The sequence below is a fragment of the Leucopleurus acutus genome (genome assembly GCF_964270905.1).
Source record: "Leucopleurus acutus genome assembly, chromosome: 8".
Taxonomy (NCBI): domain Eukaryota; kingdom Metazoa; phylum Chordata; class Mammalia; order Artiodactyla; family Delphinidae; genus Leucopleurus; species Leucopleurus acutus.
The window spans coordinates 19,766,665-19,788,486 of NC_139151.1; the positions used below are offsets into that span (position 1 = coordinate 19,766,665).

Sequence of the window (21,822 nt, forward strand, 5' to 3'; positions counted from 1 at the left end):
CTGCCCCCTGTCTTCCCACCGTTTTCCTCACATTGCACTTCGAGGTACACGGACTGGGAGTCCTGGCCGATGGTGTTGCTGGCGGTGCAGATATACTCCCCAGCGTCTGTGTACTGGATGCTCTTCAGGGTCAGGGACGACACGCGGGCATGGCTGCGCACCACCATGTGCCCGTCCAGGGTCTGCCAGGAGGGGAGGGACAGCGTCAGACCCGGGGCTGGGCGGGGCCAGGAGACCGGGCCATCACTGTCTGCGACCAGCCTCACAGCCCTCTGCTCTCTGGGCCAATGTCTGAGTCTCGCTTTAGGTACCGACTTGCGAGGAGGCTCCGGAGAGCACTATGGGAACTTGGGTGCATCCCAGACAGAAAACGGGACTCAGTTTACCCAAGCAGCCTAGCCTATGTGCCAAGATTGGCTTGAGAAGGACAACCCAGGCCCCCAAGACGATTTGGTTGGCACATCTAAAACGGAAGCCAAAGTCTGGCCAGCAGGCGTTGCAGCTGCAACAGTCCTGCCTCGTGAGATTCGGGGAAACCTGCACTCCCGTCCTTTCCTTCTAGCCCCCTGCCCACCTGCCTGCTCCTTGGTGCATGCACACATGATGGGAAATCTGAATAAAAGAAATTATACAAGAAATCCATATTTCTGCAGATGCCTTACTTTCCTGGATGCTTAAAAGTAAAATAATTTCATCGAACAAAGTCCAACAATCTGGAGCTCAGGAGCTGTTGAGCTGGAAGTGAGGGGAACCGGGTCCTCTCTCCTGGAACAGTGACACAGGGAATCCCAGGCAGATTTGGGATCCTGGACACTATAGTCACCATAGTCTAGCCCTTGACACTAGAATTGTCTTCCTGCGTCTCTGGAATTACAAGAGTTGGTCAAACAGGGAATAAGCATATGAGCCCTGGGCAATGGGCACTGAAATATTTCCAAGGGGTTTCCCCCCTTGACACTCTTAAGTAAACTGGTTGCTGGCCTAGGAAGAGTCTAGGCATGCGGTCTGAGTTCAGACCCTCAAGAAAGCTGGCAATCTGGAGAAGGAGTCTAGCTCCTCGTAGGCTGGGCCACACTCTCTAAGTCCAGTGAGCGATATTCCATAGAGATAGACAGGTGGGTACTCTGCGTATCGCCCGTCATCCCATGAGGCTGGGTCTTGAAAGAACTAAAGAACACCTGCCTCCAGGTTCTTTTTAGCTGCTGGTTTGGAAGCCCAAAACCCAGCATTGAAATATCGTATGGCAGCCAGTTTGGGGAGCTCAAAAGCAAGACACCACTGGCCTTGACAGAAGCCTCAGATCTACCACAAAAAGTCCCATCACTGGTAGAGCTAATCTGTTTCAGTCATTTAAGTCCCATCACATTCATATGCAGAAGCTGGGACACAGCTGCCAGCAAAGAGGCAGAAGAGCCGAGCCAAACCATCACTACCTACTGCAGCGAGGGCCACCCCTCTCTGCAGGAATGCCCAGATGCCTTGGCTCTCGGCCTCCACGAGGCCTGGGAAGCTGGGAAGCTGATGGGCTGAGAAGCTGCACCCCAGGGGATGAACGGGAGCTGACACAGGCAGCCGTGGAGCACTTGTCTCCGAAGTCTACAGTCATGTGCCAAACAAAATCTTGAAGCATCCCCTAAACTCGTGGCCTCAGGAGTGTGAGGTCAACGCTGCAAGTATCTCTGAGGGCTGACCTGACCTGCTTGTCATTCCTATACTCCCAAGACAGCAGAATGAAGGCAGAGGGGATTCATGGTTCACCCCGGCCTTTCTGCTTATCTCAGCGAGATCACAGCTTCAGCCAACAGTGATGCCAGCCAGCGACTGAACTGTAATTTTTTGTCACACACCCAGGATTTGTCCTGGGGCTGCCACCACAAACACGGAAAACTGATCAGAATCTTTCAGAAGTGAAGAGAACATTTCCATAAGGAAGGATACAACAGCAAAAGATGCAAAGAAAGTCCTGTAGGTAAGAGAAGGACATTAACAAGTAACCACAAAGGGGGGCATGAGCAATTTTTACTCAGAATAATCTAGAAAATGGTCAAAGAGAAGCTCAGGCAATGGTTGCACTGACAGCCTTACTTTTCCCCCCCTTCTCTCTGGTCTCCTTGTCTAAATTTCTCTCTGGAAAATTTTCTCATTTAATGATGTCAGCAGAGCAGTAGGCAGCCTTCCATAGAGAATTTTATTTTGTGGTGGCTCAAAACAGGATTGATGATGGAATTATTTGCCAGACGCCCAGTTCTCCCTCCGAGGGGATGCAGACAGACTCCAGTGTGATTGGACTATCTCCCTCTGAAATGATTTACTCTGGCACCAGAACAAAGTCAGGGAGTGCCACCTCCAAGCCACCCAGACCACACGTCATGCTGATGGTCCAGACTCGAGGAGGAAGCAGATAAACTCTGGGCACGAATGAAAAGATCACTGTGGCAAGAAGGCCCGGTTTTGCAAAAACGTACGAAGGGCGATTATAATTGCTCTTCTCATCAAAACATTTTTGTCTCTCTTCTTGCAGGGAAGAGTCCTAAGGCTTTCCAGAACTTACTGAATGAAATCAGCCATGACCCAAGCCTTCTTCTGAGCTCATCTGGACTCATGGTCTTCATCCCTGACTGAGACAAATAGGAGGGAACGGAACTTCTGAGCCCCAGGGGGCAGAACTCACTTGAAAGTCAATTACGTCCAGAGCGAGATAACTTAAGATAAGGACACGTCTGCAAAATGGAGTGAGGTGTCTGTTTTCCTGGGAGTAAACCAATTACTTCCACTAATAATAACAATTCTCTCAACATCTCCTTAATGCTCCCTGATAAATCTCAGCTCCTCTTCTAGCCCCGTCTAAATCTGAGTGACAGGGAAGATGCACAAGGCCAAGCAGAACGAGAGGGGTAGTGGCTCAGGAGTGGCTGAGAGTTAACCCTTCTTTTCTCCCTTCCCCAATCCCAACGAGAGCATGACTTTTGGGCAATAAAAACACCCAGTCTGTGACAGCACTCCGGGGGAGTGTTTACAGGAGGCAAGTGTTTTAGCGAGGGTATGCACCTAACTACAGTCCCTACGACGTGGAGGAAGGAACGATACAAAGAGAGCTTATAATGAATTAGATCTGACGATGGCAGGGTGCAGAAACTAGCAACAGTGCCTGGGGACAGGCAGTCAACTTTTAAATATTAAACGGCATTAAATATTTATAGCTATGACCAGAACACGTGAGTTATGTGTTCTGAATAATTATCATTTCCGAAAGACCGGAGGATGGGTTTACCCAATTAAAATACAGTCTACAGGATTGCCATATTCAGCATTTATAGTATTATACAATATCAAAGTTCCATCTGGAGAAAAGGCTACTTTTTAAAAAAAAGTATTTATAGATGAGATTCCTGAACTTCATCTAAAACATACTGTTTTTTATTTCACTATCTGTCACTTAATCACACAAATCTGGTCAAGAATGATAGGATGATCATCAGTAGGGTCTTGGGGATGTAGCGATTCCAGTCTAAAGATTTATATTTAGCTTCAGTTTTCAAACTAAGTCCCACATTACCCAAACTGGAGCAAGCAGTCAGAGAAATTTCAAAGGCTAAATATGCTACTGACTTAAAAAAAAAAAAAAAAAGAACCATTTGTGACAAATCATTCTAATCTCATAAACTTAATGCTCTATAACAGTAACATAGATATGTTTAGCAATTTGGGAAAACCAATGAGAGATGTCATTTGCATTGCTCCGAGATGAGATGTGATGTGGTAATTTACCAAAAGACCAGTCAGGATAAGATAAGTGAGCAACAAGATGAGTTGAGCTGGAAAGGTAAGGGCTTGAGTGGGTTTTTAGATCATTAACTCTGTGACTTTATGATCCAAAGCCACATCAACCAGGTAAGAGTCAAAAAACTTGTATCATTTCAAAATGCCTGGCCTGGGAGTTGGGGCCATTTATTTCTCTAAGTATAATTACCTGGATGTGATTTTATCAGCACCAGCAAGAGAATAAGATCCAGTTTTAGGAAATAATAAGGATTTGTTCATCCACTCCCAACACAGCTTGTTTGCTCATCCTAAAGTGACACTATTGCCAAGTAATGTCTACCACTATTGACTTATTCGTTAATCTGACTAAATTACTGATTAGTTTTAGCATGTCTGGTTATTAAACTGCAATGGTGAGTTGAACTGTAATGCTTTCAAAACTACAGACTGGCTAGTGGTCAGGTAAGCTATACCTCTTGCTTCTCTGGTCGAGTCCACGAAGCCTGTAGAGAACAAGATATAAAACACAACAAGAAAGCAGTAAAATTTTACAACATGTTGCTTTAGAGAACTGATGTATCACACTGCATTCCGTGCACATGCAGCTTCTTTTAATTCAGAACTTTTTCCAAGGCCCACTTTCAACGGTGTGTTTACTACCCAATTTAATTTAGGATTTAGCTTATGTTCTGCTTTCTTCCCCCACTTATGCACATTACGATGTAGAATTCAAAGGTAAAGCCTTTCCTAATCTTTGGAAGACGTACATATGGATACCAGCAGATATATTAGACTGCTCCTGTTCCAAAACATCTTGAACATTCCTCGTAATATTAGGTGATACTACTAGCTCTAACCACACAATCTAGAGATACTTCTAGAGTAGGTTTCCTCCTTTGGATTTTATTGGACAGCTTATCACCAATACACTATTTTGTGCTCATGCATTTTGTAACTCTTTGCATGCATTCTATTAAAAATCAAATTTTTATTTAAAAAAAAGGAACAAAGAAAGGAGCAGAAGGGTACATTAGGAATGAGAAGTATGCCCTTAAGACAGGAAGCTTTGAGGATACTGAACTCTGAGTGCTATGGTACGTTCCAGTTGGTTCTTAAAGGCAGAGGGACGCCCAGATGACATGCAGGATTAAGCGTTCACCGTCTTCATCAAAGATGGCCTTCACAAAGGGGGTTTAGGTATTTTCCTACCCACATCAAGATTTTTATTTATCCAGCACTGGGGAATCTACTATGCTTACAGTTTTTCTGATTTCACGCTGGGAGTCAAAACTATCATACATGCATTATTCTTTTTATTAGATGGCATGACTGCCTGATTGTCCCTCATGTTCAGATGGAAGAAGGATAGAAACGACGCCAGAGACACAGTAATGCAATCCCGGGAATGCAAACGAGTTAGCAAACATTCAGTAAGAGTCCACTAAATGCAAGGAGCTTTTGTGAGACATGAGGATGGAGATGTTGAATTATGTCACATGATGTTGGCATGAAGAAGAAAGTGAGAACAGAGGAACACGCATAGACCAAAGTAACAGCGGGCCAACATGTCAAATGTGGTTGCCGTTTCCACATCACTTAAAAGCTTGTCCGTCACATGCCAGGGCTACATGAATCAAGACAACTTTCAGGGGCCCTATCATATGGAGTTGTTTGTTTTTCAGATACAATTCTTCCTGTGTCTCTCCTAACTTACTGTGGTTTTGTGGCTTTTAGAATAAGTAGGTGCTAGTAACACAATGCTTATAGTAGCCTGACCTGTGTGCCTGGTAGGATAATAGGATATATCTCGACCCTGATCATTTGATGAAGGCATGTAGCCCACTTTAAGACAACCTGATATGCAAATATACATACTTAAAACCTAAACTAGTATATGATTAGCAGTGCTCCCAAAACTTTTAGTTCCAGTTTCTTTTAATATTTGCATGTTTTATGATCTTACACACAAGTCTGTAGGAGTATGTATACAAATTAAAGTGAAGTGAAGTGATAGACACTTATCCTAAGTATTCCCTGTTATACTTCTGCCCACATCCTGGATAAACTAGACTCCAAACTGCTCAATGCAGGCACCTTTCCCAACGTTTAAGAGTGAGCACCTGTTTTACACTGAATGAGGAATTCTCTCTGGTGAAAAGAAACTTCGGTTTCTAGGGAACTCAGAATTTCAAAAGGTTTCTCTGTTTTGTAGGATACTCTGTTTACTCAGAATTCAAGGTTCATGAAATGCCTTTCACTTATTTCTATCTCTTCTGATCTCAACTCTTTGCTCCTCTCCTTCTCCTTAGACATTAAGGCTTCACAAGCCTTTCTTTCCCAGTCTCTTCAAAGGCACTGGTATGTTCAAATGAGCACCCACTGGACTTGTTCTGCCAGGGAGAGAGTATATAAATTACCATCCGGGGCTCTCACTCAATATGTAAATGGTACCTGGAATTTGGCACCACTCATTGTGGCAATTTAAAACACGAGCCTCGATAGGATGGGTAATAAAATGATGTGCATGCACAAACTTCAGTTACCACGATGACCTCCATACACATCGATCAAACTGACCCATTACGATATTCAAATTGCTTTTGTCAACAGACTAGTGACCACTAAGAAATGGATTAACTTTCAGACAGATGATCTCCTCTAATGATCTTAGTGACCCAAACTTAGCCTAGCTATTAACATTTGTTGAGTGAAACCAACTCAACTAGCTGAAGCCAAACGGATTGATTATAATCAATCTTAAATGAGTGACTAGACTAAACCTAGAGACATTGTCAAAGACAGAGTGTGACTTTTGGGCTCAGTGTACTGGATTTTGCTTTTCTTCCCTTCTTTTTTACATGAAGAACGCCCGTATTCCATTAGAAAGTCACCACAAGCCTATGAGTGAAAGCCTTTTCTCCCCTCTCCTCCTAAAAAGGATTAACACTAGATTCAACTAAGCAGTGAAGCAAAAGACCAAGCTGCTTTAATCAGCTTCTGCTGTCACTAACTTTATTAAAGGGAGCATTGAGCCTTCCATGAAAGTCATCAGAATCAGAAGAGAGCACCAAGGCATTATGTGCTCCACCTTCTGGGCCACTCACCCCAGGGAAGCGCCGGTGGCATTCTAAGGGCTCTGTACTTGACCATGGTTCCAGTCAACATTTTTATCAGTGACTTGGACAAAGATATTTCAAACAAGCGTTCATACCAGGTTGGAAGCAACAGCTAATAGAGATGCTAGATGGCAGTTGCATGGGGAAGGCTGAATTGCCTGCCCTTGGGTCTTATGCTTAGAACTGGGGTCACCATTGACTGCTATGCCCCATTACTTTGAACAAACATAGATAAAACAGGGGGCACCTACATTGGTTGAAAGGCCCTGGACCCAAAGAACTCTAAAGACAGTTCTGATGAAAGCCAGTCCTGACTGGTCAGAAAGATGGACTAAAATAGTCGTTCTCAAGCCAAGGAGTGTTCCTGTATGTGACGCTTTTGGTAATGACAATGATTAGAGTTGGTTACTAACATTTAAAGGGAAGGGACTAGGGATGTTAAATATCTTGCAATGCACAGGACAGTCCCAGTGAAGAAAGAGTCTTCCCAAGCTGTTTGTGACCCCCACTGAGAAATACTGGGTTGCAACAAACAAAACAATTTTTAATAGAAATAAATATAAAATTCTACATTATTGGTTAAGCAATCGATTGCATAAGGACAGGACAGGACAGGGGATATGCGGCTTAAATGCAGTTCAACAGGAGACAACAGAACGAGGAAACTGCTAAAGGGTTAACGTGGTGTTGACAGCATTTCAGTGTGCAGATCAAGGAAGCAATGAGCCAGGAAGTCTGCATTAGCTATACTGGGCACCACAAAGTTATCGGGGACACTAGGGAAGTGAAGCTCTCTGGTACAGGACGACTAGAAAGGTGAAGGGTGTGCAAACCGTAAGATAAAAGCAGCAGTGAAAATAACTGGATGTGTTACAGGGCAGAAGGCTGACTAAAGGAAAACTGGAGAGCTAGTTAATGGCTCTCACACAAAGGACTGAGTTGTAGGGGCTGGAAGGCTGAGAAGTGGCAGGGGCAACGAATCAGGGCCTCTTGACCATCAGTGTTGGCCACCTGACTGCAAAGAACTGACATTGTCACCCTTCAGGCAGGGGCTGAGTGACTTTTCGGCAGTGAGACTAGATAACCTCCAAAGGACCCTTCCTTCCAACCTTCTATGATTCTGGCAGGTTATGTGATCTACTTTCTCAGGAGAAACAATTGGCTATTCTTACTGCTCAGCGCATAGTCTTGACTTTCAAAAGAAAACTGTTTTCTTGCCCTCCTATAATTCTGTGACTCTAATAATCTTGATACCTAATTATCAATATGTATAATGCAACTTCAGCTGGAGGAGAAAACGAGGAGCAGCTGTCAAAGTAAGAGTGAAATTTACTATCTGGAGACCACCTGGCTCAGGAATAGGCCACCTCTGTTTCCTTAATTTTTAGCCACCCCCCAGTATAAGATGACTATCATGCCTCTTTGATGTCAATATGTAATGAGTAGAAATAGCAATTTTTCTATACAGCGTTTCGTTTAGGCAAATATGCTGACCTGGGGTCACATCACTGGCCAATCTGGAAGGCTTGTTCTAACACTGATTCATTCATGTCGCAGTAATGTCACTTGAAGGCGGTCCACAGTAAAAGAAAGCGCAACACAACCTATGTGGCTGGGCTTCAATAATTATCTCAGATTGAGACTAATGATCTACACTGATAATTGAACTATGCAAAGCCTACTTGGCTTGAGATGGTCTCTGTTAGACACCTTTGGTTTTAATATTTAGGAAGTATGAGTGTGTATTAATGCCTGGTTTTTTGTTCTCATTCTATAAAAATGAATTCACAGATACAAGCCAGAAGGCCCACCTATTAAAGGACCTGAGGTAGGCACAAATCTTAATAACTCTTCTGGTCTAGCTTGACCGTTGAGCTACTCCTAGGAAAGATATAGAATTTAAAACCATCATTCATCTGGGGTAGATGTTATTTCTGTCCTTCCCTCTAGATCAAAGATATACACTGGGTCATTCTGGACAAATCTACTCTCAAGCCTGATGTAGAAAAATCTGCCAAGTGGCAGCCCTGTGGTTTAAGCCTTGAAATGTACATTCAATCCACGTAACACACACGATGGGAGCTAAAATCTGAGCTGAGGGTTTAATTCCAATGTTGATAAAGTATCCAAGTAAACTCTACATTACTTAATTCAGTTGATTTTCACAATATCAAACAGCATATGCAAGTTTCAAAAATACTTAGCAGTTCCTCGGTTGAGTTTTTGTTAAGTTGAATTGAACTCTGGAGGTAAAACTTGCAAAAATTAATGGGTTTTTTTGGAACAGCAATTTCTGTTCCTCTTGATTTAGTTTTGTTTTCTATTAGTAGGAGAGAAATCAGTTCTTCAAATGCAAATCCCAAATTTGGCTCTGAAATTTCACGCTATCCCTTTTTAGCTTTAAGTCTACCCTCTCTAGGGATTTCCTTTAGGCAGGCAGAAGAGTGAAGATCTATCTTTTGTGACATTCTAGTCAATCGGCAATCCATTATAAATGTTCTTTAAGGCTAAGGCCATTACTCCTTGAATAGGTGACAAAGCTCTGGCCAACTAAAACGAAGCCATTACTAAAGGATATATGAGATGAGATTGGTTTAGGTTGCTTTAAAACCAAGCTTCTGCCTGCCCCTGTCTTTTGGCCCACTCAATAGCAAAAGGCTGCCTGATGTGGGGTTACCTCAATTTTTACAGACTGTTAATAATAAAGACAGCTTTCCAGCGGCCTATAAATCCATGTGCTTGAAAGCTAAATCTTCCCAGTCATTTAAATTTGCCAGGAAGGTTGCTATAATGTTCTTCATCTCTCAGAGAATATATTGTAGAACCTGGTGTAATCATCACGTAGAAACTGCTAATTATTTTTGCCTTTAGAACAAAATGATACGCAAGTGTGGCCGAGAATACAGGCAGACACAAAGGCAACCAAGCTTTTGTGCATATAGTGCATGTAGAGCATGAACATACACATCACAAGGAGAAGAATTAATAGGCTCATCATGATCCCTATTAGTTCCGGGACACGTTTCCCTGGGTGCTCCTGAGATGATGCTAATATCACCCAGTGCACTGGGACCTTCACTTCCCTTGTTCCTTCCAGCTCCATAACCTTGGTTTGAAAATCACTATCCCCTTCCTCCTTGCAACGTCTAACCTAACCATACCCACTACCATCACACCCCTGCAAATCCATGCAAGGAATTGTGCCCCTTCCATCTCAAGGGGATGCCGAGAAGGCCACAGCCAGGGCAGGCTGGAGGAGGGGGGCCATAGGACCTGGCTGCAGCCTCCAGTGACCACATCCCATTTTCTGGTTCACCAAAGAGGACTGGGCATGGGGCAGACTCAATCCACGTAGAGTCTGCGTTCCATGGCCCTGAAACTCTTGGGCAACATTATACCTTTTCTTCGCTGCTGATGTTTCGGGTGGATGTTCTCCAGGTGATTGAGGGAATGGGGTCTCCTGAGGCTTCACAGGTAAGTGTGACCTGTTCCTCTAGTTCCATGGCAGTCTGGTTCTCTACGTAGGTGATTTTGGGTTTTGCTAAAAAGACAGAACACTTCCATGAGTTTGACATTTTTTTAGCTTTCCAGGTTTGAATTATAAAGGCACCATTCAACAAAGGTTATCAACTTATTAATCATAAGGCCCTATTCTAGGTGTTGTACGAGTTAACGAGCTGAACCCCCCCAGCAGCTTACAATGGAGCAGGCATATGATGACACCAAAGTGACAGTAATAACAACGTCCCATATGGGGAGAGTGTGGAGGGTGGTGGTGCAGGAGGCCTGAGCAGAGGAAGAGCTCTCCTCTGGCTGAGTCTTCATGAGGAGACAGTTTTGGGGCTGTCTTTGGGGCTGGGTTGTGAGATTTTCAGTACGTGGAACTTTGGGTGGACACGGAGTCATTCCGAGTATAGAAAGGCCCATGAATGAAAGCAAAGAAGCAAGAATGTGTGGAGAGAGGGTGGGGAAGAGAGCAGAGCGTCAGGGTCTGCGTGTCTGTGCCTCAAAGCAGTGGGAGACAGTGCTGGACCCAGGCAGAGAGCATCTTGATTGCCCGGTTACAACTCTGGCTTGAATTTTATCCCCTGCCTGTTGGAGACCCACAGACAGTGTTTAGTCAGAGGAATGAAATGCTCATTTGTATTAAAGGAAGGTTAATCTAGGCAAAATTGAAGATGGAGAAAACCCGAAGGTGGGAAAACCAACCTGGAAGCCCTGGCATTGCCCCAGATGTGACGTAATACAATCCTGAACGTCCTCTCGGAGGTGGAGGGGGGGGGAATGGAGGAGAAAAGGCAGCTTCAAGAGAGATGCTGAAGGAAGGCTTTACAGGAAGTGGAAGCGAACAGAGGGCAAGTAGAGATGGGAAGAATCCAAAGAAGAAATTAGGAGTCCAAATGACTCTGAGATTCTTAATACCTAGGAGGGTTGTGTTAGCATTAACTCAAGTAAGGAAACATGGTGGGTGACTCACTGGGGGCTGGGGAGTGGGCTGGGGCTTGGGAATAAGATGAGTTGAGATGAGCTCATTTCCCAAATGTTCTGGGAAATGCAAGAAAGCACAAGCATTCGAAAGCTGAGTTTAAATGTAAAAACATTAGAGAAAATTGTATTTTCCCAATTTAAAACAATTATCCTCTGAAATCACTATACTCTGAAATCCATCGAAGAGAAAAGATAACACTGCACAAATATAACTTATTTCACTAATAGAGAAAAAGGCCAGGCTAGATAAACAAACAAACAATAAATAAATCAGAATTATGGATAACTTTTGAAAGAATTACATTTCCTTTATATTCAAATTCATACAGTAACTCCAAGTAGACTATTAAAACTACTGCCTATTATATATCCTCCAAGTTGAGGGCTTAATTGTGTTTTAATAAACAGAAACTAAAGATGGAGCTGTGCATTTTCTGTAGCAAATATCTACTTCTATATAAGATGACTCATTTAGTTCAAATATTCTCCTACAGTTAATCTGTACTAATGGCCTGCTGATAGCAAATCCTTTTTTAAAAATTAATTAATTAATTTTGGGGGGCTGTGCTGGGTCTTCGCTGAGGTGCGCGGGCTTCTCTAGTTAGTGGTGCCCGGGCTCCAGAGTGCTGGCGGGCTCAGTAGTTGTGGTGCGCGGTCTTAGTTTCCCCACAGCATGTAGGATCTTAGTTCCCCAACCATGGATCGAACCCGCATACCCTGCACTGGAAGGCAGATTCTTGATCACTGGACCACCAGGGAAATCTCCGCAAACACTTTTTTCTTTTTTGAAATGTATTTTATTGTGGTAAAAGTCACATAATATAAAGCATACTATTTTAACTATATTTAACTGTACAGTTCAGTGGCACTAAATACATTCACATTGTTGTACAACTCTCACTGTTATCCATCTCCCGGATTTTTCACTTTTCTAAACTGAAACTCTGTCATTAAACACTAACTCCCTATTCTCCCTCCCTACCCCCTACCCCCCAGCCCCTGACATCTACCAACGTACTTTCTGACTCTATGAGATTCCACTTACACGAGGTACCTAGAATAGCAAATCCTTTTTGGTGGCTAGCACCCAGGCACATCTCAATCCAATGTGGTCAAATGATTACAAATTTGAACTGATGGAGCCCACATGAGTGAGGTTTTCCCACAGGAAGGTTCTGTGTCTATCTTGATCAACAGAGCTTTCAAGGAGGTTATAACTCATATTGGACGGCGTAAGTGTTAAGTGTGTTGAACAGAAGGTTTTAGAGAGGTAAAATATAAGTTGCATTTCTCTACTGTTAAAATCACAGATTGAAAAGTTAAAAAATCAGCCAAACAACTGAATTCACTGAACTGACAGTTGGTCTGGGGTCTGGAGGCAGCCACAGGAAGGCTGACTTTCTGGCCTCTTGGAACCTACATGGACATTGTGATCCAGACAGTGTTTGCTGACCTTGTCCCACTCCACAGTGCTTTGTCCTGGCAGCAAAAGGTTAGCAGAAGACAGACAAGGGCCAGTTAACATCTATTAATAATATCTGGTCTTGGTGACTCCATTTCCCAGATGGTTATAAAGGCTACACTGTGTAAGTCTTTGAACAAGGCAAAATATATTCTTGTTAAAAACATGATCAACAATGGCTAATTTTGTATGGGCTACAGAGGCTGTTGGAAGGAAGGCAAGCTTCTCGCTGGTAACTTATTCCTTTCTGCACTTCAGAAGCAATGCTATTGTTGGAGCTAACTGAAGGCTTAGAATGCTGCCTTGGAAATAGGATAGCAATACCATTTATTGTCCTGACTGGGGCATTCTGGAGAGTTAAAGGCATGCTCTGAATAATTACTCTGGGACGATGGGCTTCACTGGGCAGACATGGACAGATGTGGGGTCATCCTGCTAATGAAAGCATCCTTCCTTCTGAACACCAGCATCTAGAAGAATCTCTCCAGGTTTTATCTGTGGATGGTATGTGCACCATCTTAAAGAACCTCCGTTCTCAGCCCTTGCGACTTTGGATCCCTGTTTTGTTCTCTACCTGCCGCCATGGGACTTAATGCCTTAGAATATTCCATTGCACCTCTCCCCACGGACCCTCCTGTGAGCACAGCTGTCTTTGTGAGTTTTCTAAGCATGCTTGCTCTCTCCATCCAGCACATCCATGGCTCTGCACCTGGCCACTGAGGGCCAGACTTGTCTACTCTAACTCCATTCCAGGGTCCTGCAAGGCCCAGGAGGGCTCCAGGGCCCCTGCTTCCCTGCACTGAGGTGTTGGGCATGACAGAGTACCCCTTCGTTCAGGAGCCTGTTTGCCCTTTGCTGTAACTCACAAGGGCTGCTTTGGTCCTAAGGGGTCAGCTAAGCAAAGCTTCTGCCCACTGGTGAACTTGCCTCAGACCACAGCACCATGAGGCCTCAAGAGCATTCGTACGAGCATAATAAGAATCTGTGGAGACAAAAATACTTCTTCAGAAGGGCCCAGGGGAGGGGAGCAATGGAAATTCACTGCCAAGTTTAAAGGAAGGGAGGATGCTCTTAGTAAAAAGAGCTTCTGGCTGGTAACTAGGGCAGTGCATGCTAGAACACGTCCCTTTCTTAGGAAAAAATGGTATGACTTAGGATAAACGATAGTCCCTAATTTAGGTATGTCCCTTACACACTAATTGCGAGCCCTTCTTGAAGCCAGAGTTCTGAGAACTTCTTTACTATCTAAGCTACAGGCTTCTTTCCTCCTCTGAACTCTGCTGCTTCTGGGGAACCTACCCCATTTCTCCCCAAATGCTGGTCCCCGATGGCAAGGCAGAAGGCCAAGGAGAGGGAAAAGGGGGCTGAAGAAAGATGAAGTCCCAACTAGCTAGCCCTTCCCCACCCGGCTCCCAGGCCTTAGTACCAATCTCCAAAATCCATGGGGAGGCAAGAAGGAGGAGGAGAGAAAGGAGGTCAGGAATGTGAAACAAAGAGAGAAAGGAGGGTATACATGGGGTACCAGGTTGCTCCAAGGAGACCATGTGAACTCTCCTCAGGATGTTACAGAGGAGGATGGGGCCCAGATTAGAGGTGGATGGGGCCCGGAGGATGGGGCGTCTATGATCCTTTTACCTGTCTCTGCAGGAGTCGGCCCACATCTCCTTGTTTGCTCTACTGGGCTGCCTAATGAACATTCTCCCAGCTGCAGTCTTGGGAAAGAACTGTGGTAGTGGAGTGAGAGACACAGAGAGAGAGAGAGAGAGGGAGTGTGTGTGTGTGTGTGTGTGTGTGTGTGTGTGTGTGTGAGAGAGAGAGAGTGTGTGTGTGTGTGTATGAGAGAGAGAGTGTGTGTGAGAGTGTGTATGTGAGAGTGTGTGTGTGTATGAGAGAGTGTGTGTGTGAGAGTGTGTGTGTGTGTGCATGATGGTGTATGAGAATGTGTGTGTGAGTGTGGGTGTATGAGACAGAGTGTGTGTGTGTGTGAGAGAGTGTGTGTGTGTGAGAGAGGGAGTGTGTGTGTGCGTGAGTGTGTATGAGTGTGTATGTGAGAGAGTGTGTGAGAGTGTGTGTGTGAAAGAGGGAGTGTCTGAGTGTGTGTGCGTGAGACAGTGTGTATGTGTGAGAGTGTGTGTGTGAGTGAGTGTGTGTGTGAGAGAGAGGATGTGAGTGTGTGTGTGTGTGTGAGAGAGTGTGTGTGATGCAGGAGGGGCTCTGTGGCAAGGGAGGAGGGTGGAAATACAAATCCTGACGCCCCACAGTTCCTGCACCCTACTTTCCCTGCCTCCTTCCCTGCACTCACCCGCCCTCTTCACCTTAGCACAGCCCCACACGGCTCTTGACACTACACATTCCTCCTTCCTGGGGCAGCCATCGCCACCAGAGAGGCCTGGAACAGAAGCCAAGATCTCTTCTTGACCAGCCAAGTTAGAACTGAGCGTACTTCCGTAGAGAAGCCACGTAACCCATGGAGGTAAAGGCAGAATCCACTAGTCATTCCATATGGAATTCAGACGTACTATGTGTTAAACTGGGTTTCATGGAGGAGTGACCACCATTGCTAGCCCAGGGAATGGATGTGAAAGCTTGGGTTTGAGTCCCGGCGCCTTGGGTAGGACACCTAATCTCTCTGTGCTCAATTTCCTCACTTGCATTATGGGGATAAAAATTAAATCTACTTCATAGGATTGTGATGAGGTTAAAAGAGGTCATTTATGGACAGTACTTTACATACAATGTGCTAGGCACATTATACGTGCTCACTTTGTGTTGGGTATTATTATTATTACTTTATGGAGCTGATATCTAAAAGAAGTTCCTAAAGACAAGTGATTACATGTTTCCAGGTTCATCCCCCTGCCACATACGTTATGCTTCATTCATATAAAACTAATTGTGATTCCCTCATTTATTCAAACACGGGTGTCTATTATATGCCAGGTGATGTTCTAGGCCCTGGGGGCATGCCTGTGAGTGGAGCAGACACAGTCCTCGTTCACAAGTTCACATTCACCACAACATTGGCTCTTCCGGCCTCGATGCCTGTGTGGCCTGCCCTGAAAGGCTTGTCCACCTCTCCTGCATCTGGGAAACTCCCACTTGGGAAAAGCATATCATCTTCGAACACTTCTCTAACTTCTGTCACACAGGACCAGAAATCAAATCTTTTCTTATAAAACACTGTGCATATTGCTATTATGAAGTCATTATAATGGGTTATTAAAAATGTCAGCACTGATTATCTCCGTTAGCCTGTGAACCCACTGATGAGAACAGAGTGCATGTCATTCATCTTCGTAACCTGGGCAATGGCTGGGCCCACAGCTGGTACTCAAATGTTGTTAACTGACACCATCTATTACAATTTATAGGCTTATATGTTTATGTCCCTTTTTGTGCTTCTTAGGGTCAAAAGACCATATCTTACTCATCTCTGTAGCCCCTCGCCCAGCAACAAGGGCGCTTAGTAAATACTTGTGAAAATTAAGGAATACATCAACAAATGCATCTGTCTTTCATCTAGAAAAACTTAAAATCACAGTGACTGGGGTAGATAAGCCAGAATCAGAGAAAAGACTGTCAAGAATATTTTCCAAGAAGTTTAGCTTCACTTTCAAGTATGTACAGTTAATTTAGACCAAACTGATAACCTGTTTCTAAGCCCATTAATTAATTGTCATTAATGAGTAAATGGGATGCATCTGGGATAGCGGGTCCAATTGCACATAAACGCTTGGTTTTCAAAGGTCTATGTTTACAAACATCAATGAGTTCTCCTTATCAGGCTAAACAAGTGGGTCCCAGGCAGGTTCCCAAAGCGCAGGTGCTGGAACCACCAGGGAGCTGCATGCGCCAGGGCTGGCCCTGCGGTGTCTGTACTCTGGCAGTCCACCACGTACGGTGGACTCGCTTATCTGTGTTTTTAAAAAAGACGGGCAGACAGAGCTGAGAGCCACTAGGTTAAACATCTCTCTGCCACAAATTTGTTTGTCAAAGTCAGGTCAAAGTGCATTTCAACTCTAAATGAACGGAAGTTAACTGAGTTTATAGAGACGAAGTGAGTAGAGCTATGGAGGTTCTTTTCATGACTTTTATGACCCTGCTTCACACAGGCCAGGGAAAGAAGAAATGGAGACAGAGGCAGCCACTTGGTCACTAATATTTAGCAAGGGCCTATTCCGGAGTCTGGCGCTGTTTGGAATGCCGGAGATAAAGTGACGTGTAAGAGTGGAGGCAGGAGAAATAACTCCCCAAACCAGTATGTAAATGAGATGAGTTTAGGTACCGAGAAGGGCACTGGAGAAGAGATGGGTGGGGTGAAGATAAGGGAGATGCACTGGCCAGAGCAGGGAGGGAGGAGTCACTGAGAAGCTGATCTGAGTGATGCAATGACATCTGGATTAGGGATGACACGAGGGCGGCTCACAGGGGATCTGGGGCAATGATATTCCAAGCAGAAGAAGCCTCTAGTGTAACAGCCCTGAGACAGAGAACAAGCTTAGTGTGTCTGAGGGAGAAGAAGAGGGCTTCCGGGCTTGGAGAGCTTTAAATGTAGAGCACAGCAGAGGCAGGATGAGGTCAGGAAGGGAGCCAGGGGCTAGCTCAGATCTGGCCTCTGTTGATGGCAGGGCGTCTGGATTTTATTCTGGTTGCAATAGGAAGCCACTGGAGGATCTGAAACAGAGCGGTGGCGCTTAAGGTTATTCTAGCTACTGTGATTGGGAGGCGCTGAAGGGGACCAATGCATGGCTTGGACTAGGGCCGAGGTGGTGAAGCTGGCAAGAAGGGGGGTAGGTTCCCAGGCAGAGTGGACAGGGTCTTGCTGATGGACTGTGTGGGGTAAGCGGAGCTGTGGCAGAGGGGTGACCTTGACCCCCCTGTCCTTACCGAAGACCTTGAGGTGGATGGACGCATCCTGCTCGCCGGCCTTGTTCTCGGCGATGCAGACGTACTCGGCCTCGTCGTTCTTGTCCACCTTCCTGATGGTCAGCTCAGAGCTGTCGTCGCTGAAGAGGTACTTCTCCTCCTCATTCTCTATCTGCTCCCCGTCCCTGCAGGGCACAGAAATGTAAAGGACCGTGATTTTGACTACAGAGCTAAGAGGTTAATTTTTAATTAGTTTCCATAAAACGCGGACCGAGCCCACGCGAAAGGCGGAATCTTCACAGAACGTTAAGACGCCAAATTGTACTTCCTTGTGATTCCTCTACCCAAACCTCCAGTTCCGCCCAAGGGCTGCAAATTGCGCCCCCCGAAATTCCAAAGAGAACCTTTGGTTCTGCCCCACAAACTGAAAATGAAGGAATCCAATGCACACACAAGGCAAGAGGACCTGACAGAAAAGAATCCTGGGTGGCTGATGCTCCCCAGCCGCCCACCCCTGTTCCCTCGGAACGCCAACGCAGGACAGGCCCTGCAAGGTCTCCTTCTCCACTAGTCGGCGATAAAAAGCACGAGCCAGTTTCTTACTTTGTCCAGCTCATGGTGGGTTCTGGGAAGCCTTCGGCATCGCACACCAGGGTGACGGACTGGCCGAGGTTGGCGGTGGCGTTCACTATGCTCTGTCTGGCCTGGACGGTGGGCGGCACTGAAGGAAAGAAGGACTGTCAGGGGTGGCGGGGAAAACTTGGAAGGACCCGCTGGCCTGGAGAAGAGGCACTTCCGGGAGACCCCAGGTCAGACGGTCAAGAGTCCTGGGCAGCTGCACAGTTACTGTAAGGGATCTAAGTTCAGGTGTGCACTAAATAATTACCGTAAACTGGATCAATAATTCATCCACAAATGCACATTAGTACTTTTCAACAATACAAAGTATTGTTATACATATAACAATATATAATATTGCTTTTCAATAATATAGATTTAGAAGCTATATTAGTATGTTTTGTTCATTTTACAATGGTATTCTATTTACAGTGGCTATTTATCATTATATATTTTCTTAATCAATGCATACCAATCTTACAACTACCATGACTGATGGAACTTTACTTTCAAAAGGGGGCTCTTGGGCTTCCCTGGTGGCACAGTGGTTGAGAGTCCGCCTGCCGATTCAGGGGACATGGGTTCGTGCCCCGGTCCAGGAAGATTCCACATGCCGCGGAGCGGCTGGTCCCGTGAGCCATGGCCGCTGAGCCTGAGCATCCGGAGCCTGTGCTCCGCAACGGGAGAGGCCGCAGCAGTGAGAGGCCTGCATACCGCAAAAAAAAAATAAAAGGGGGGGGGGCTCTTGATGTTGGAAAAAATTAAAAACTGCTGCTTCTAGTGATTAAATGGTTAATACCAATTTGAAATGCACCAGCTCACCAAAGAGCGACATTTCTCTGGGACTGTCACAAACAACCCTGTGCACAAACGATTTTTTACCAAAGGAACGAGAGGGGGAGAGTTTGGCAAAAAATATATATCCATATCCAAAGCAATTTAACCATGATTTACTTATTTTCTTAGTACTGACATTTCCTGTAAACATCTTGTAAATGTCAGATCGATTCCATGGGTGTGTTTGTTTGACACTGCAAATTAAGATTAATAAGCCCACGGACTAGGATTCTGACTGTTCTGAGGCCTGAATTTATTATAATATTTTCTTTGAAGACTGAACCAGGGGACTAACTTAACAGTTACAGTAACCTCAAGGACAGTGAAGGATGAATAAGAATTTACTAGTAAGCATGGGGCAAGTTTCTAGTGTTATAAGATAATGAAGGACATTCCAGAACTGCACTAAAAGTCCCCACAGTTGAGGGAGACCCAAAGACAAGTGTGTTTAAAAACAAACAAACAAACAAACAAACAAGACAAGGCAGAGGTTAGGGGTGGGCTGTGGGAAGGGGTGGACCCAGTTGCCACGGATGAGCCAAGGTTGTACCCGTGGAGAAAGCAGAACAGATCTCCTCACCATTCACAATGACCTGAATGTCCTTGAAGTTGATCTCCCCGCGTGCCAGGATCCTGCCTTCACAGCGGTAGGTGCCCTCATCGGTTTTCTTGATGCCCCGGATCTGGAGGTAGTTGTTGGTCAGGACTATGAATCGGACTAGAAGAGACAAGGCGCAGGTTCATCCAAGGATCAGTCAGAGGACTGGTACCTACAGGCAGGTGGCTGAGCCTTTCCTTCTGCCTGCTTTCAGGCTTATGGGGGGGCGGGACCTGGGAGTGGGGAGAGGCTCTAAGCTGCAATAAGAAAATGTGGCCCTGGCTCCAACATAGAGCCAAGGGCAAAAGTCTATTGGAAATCTGTCTTTTTCCTTGGAGAGAAAGTCAAGCGCTTGAACATACAAGCTATAGACATGCAACCTTTGATCTGGAAACGACATGGGGTTTGGGGACACTGGAATCTGAGTTTGGGCTAGAACGCTTCAGAAGCTGGTTCAGTGGCCCAGGGGAGAGGGCAGCTGCCAGGTCTCACCATCTTTTTTCAGGATGACATCTCGGCCTTTGTGTTTCCAGATGATGGTTGGGGGGAGGGAGCTGACCACATCGCAAACAATCACGGCATCTTCCCCCTCCCTGAACTCCTGCGGGGTTGGCGCGTTCTTGAACATGAGCTTCTCTGGAAAAGGAACAAGAGGAGAGTGAGGGAAAACGGCTGGTTCTCCCACAAAGATCCCTTTTCACTGGCACCATACTGCTTGGATTCGAGTCCATATATACAGTGGTACCAAAGGGGGTCCGACCCATCACTTGGCCAAAGATGCAGGCAGAGCAGCTGGCACAAGGAGGGGAATATATCACCCGTGTTCGGCAAATAGTGTCTATTCAAAGTGCTAAATTTATCACATGTTGTGCAGAAAAGTGTCTACAGAGGGGAAGGATTGTCTTTACCAAGGGTCTTCGCCATGTGCGATGGAGCCAATGAAACACAGTGCACAGGTAAAATGAACTGGTAGGACATTTATTCTACAACTAATAGGAGGGGCCACCAGTCCTTCCTCGGTCTCCCACTCTGTCTGGCGTCCCATCCCCAGCCTGTCTACAACAGAAAGAATTTTGAAGAACAAAACAGAAGAAAAGCAGGCTTATGGCAATAAATACTGTGACAATCAGTACTGTTCCATTGGCTGTCACCCATCATTACCCTGGCCAACAGGACAGATGCATGATAACAAGGTAATGAGGTGCCAGTGGGAACTACCTGCTCTGAGTGGCACAGAGTGTTCAGATAATAACCCCACACACCCCACCGGGCCTTTGCACTCCATTACCAGCAGGAAAAAGTGAAATAAGAGGGGATAAGCTGAAGTGTACAACAGTCAGTCAGCCCTTGGGGAAGGGAGAGGGGAACCCACCCTAGTCCTCTGGGAATGGTGTAATTTCAGTTTAGAGAATGGAGGCCAGTGGGAGGTAGCTGTGACCAGCATGAACACAGTTGTGAGTTCGGAGCTGGCCGAGGATCATTTAAAAACGTACTGCAGCTCTTAGCTTGATGCAGAAAAGACTTAGGGAAAAGGAGGAAAGGGGCCCTGTCAAGCCCTCAGTGGGTCCTCTACTCCATTCCACTCTCTTTGCTACCCATGTGCCTTCCCAGACAAAGGAGGGAACAGGGAACACAGAAGAAGGAGAAGGGGGAGGATCTTACGGAAGATCTTCACATTGACCGTGGCCTCTGACTCGGTACCATCCTCTGCAGTGACCACGCACTTGTAAATGCCGGCATCATCGATGTTGGCATTGTAGATGGTGAGGGTGGAAGAAGAGTCATCGTTCCACACCACCGAGATCCGCTGCTGGTTCGGGGTGAGCTTTTCTCCATTGGGGGAGAACCAGGAGACGTCTTTGTCTTTGGCATCTCCTGCCACTAAAGAGGAAGAGATTATTTTCAAAACGCTGATGCTGAAAAGACAACGACCTCTCCAGGGTGACAGTGGGTACTCAGTAAGAGCTACTAAGCAAGAGCTCATCAGGCTTGATGACAAGGGGGGGCGGGAATGACCGTTGATGTTGGTGGTTTCTGCGTTTAATTGTTATGTCTGTAACAGTATTTGGAAAGAA

General features: G+C 45.5%; 1 protein-coding gene across 26 annotated transcripts in view; it reads right to left on the reverse strand.

Moving 5' to 3' along the window:
- Positions 1–21,822, reverse strand: part of NCAM1 (neural cell adhesion molecule 1) — a gene marked incomplete at both ends in the record, with an annotated part of 318,529 nt that overhangs the window by 40,678 nt on the left and 256,029 nt on the right. For 12 of the 26 annotated variants that reach the window (XM_082845079.1, XM_082845096.1, XM_082845078.1 and 9 more), the window contains 7 exons: positions 32–182; positions 10,277–10,419; positions 17,716–17,879; positions 18,298–18,415; positions 19,730–19,867; positions 20,240–20,383; positions 21,410–21,628. In XM_082845079.1, the coding sequence (XP_082701205.1) occupies positions 32–182; positions 10,277–10,419; positions 17,716–17,879; positions 18,298–18,415; positions 19,730–19,867; positions 20,240–20,383; positions 21,410–21,628 (1,077 nt within the window). Of the gene's footprint in view, positions 1–31; positions 183–517; positions 599–4,235; positions 4,266–10,276; positions 10,420–17,715; positions 17,880–18,297; positions 18,416–19,729; positions 19,868–20,239; positions 20,384–21,409; positions 21,629–21,822 lie in introns of all 26 variants that reach the window. The other 14 variants (XM_082845101.1, XM_082845077.1, XM_082845099.1 and 11 more) reach the window with 3 other exon arrangements.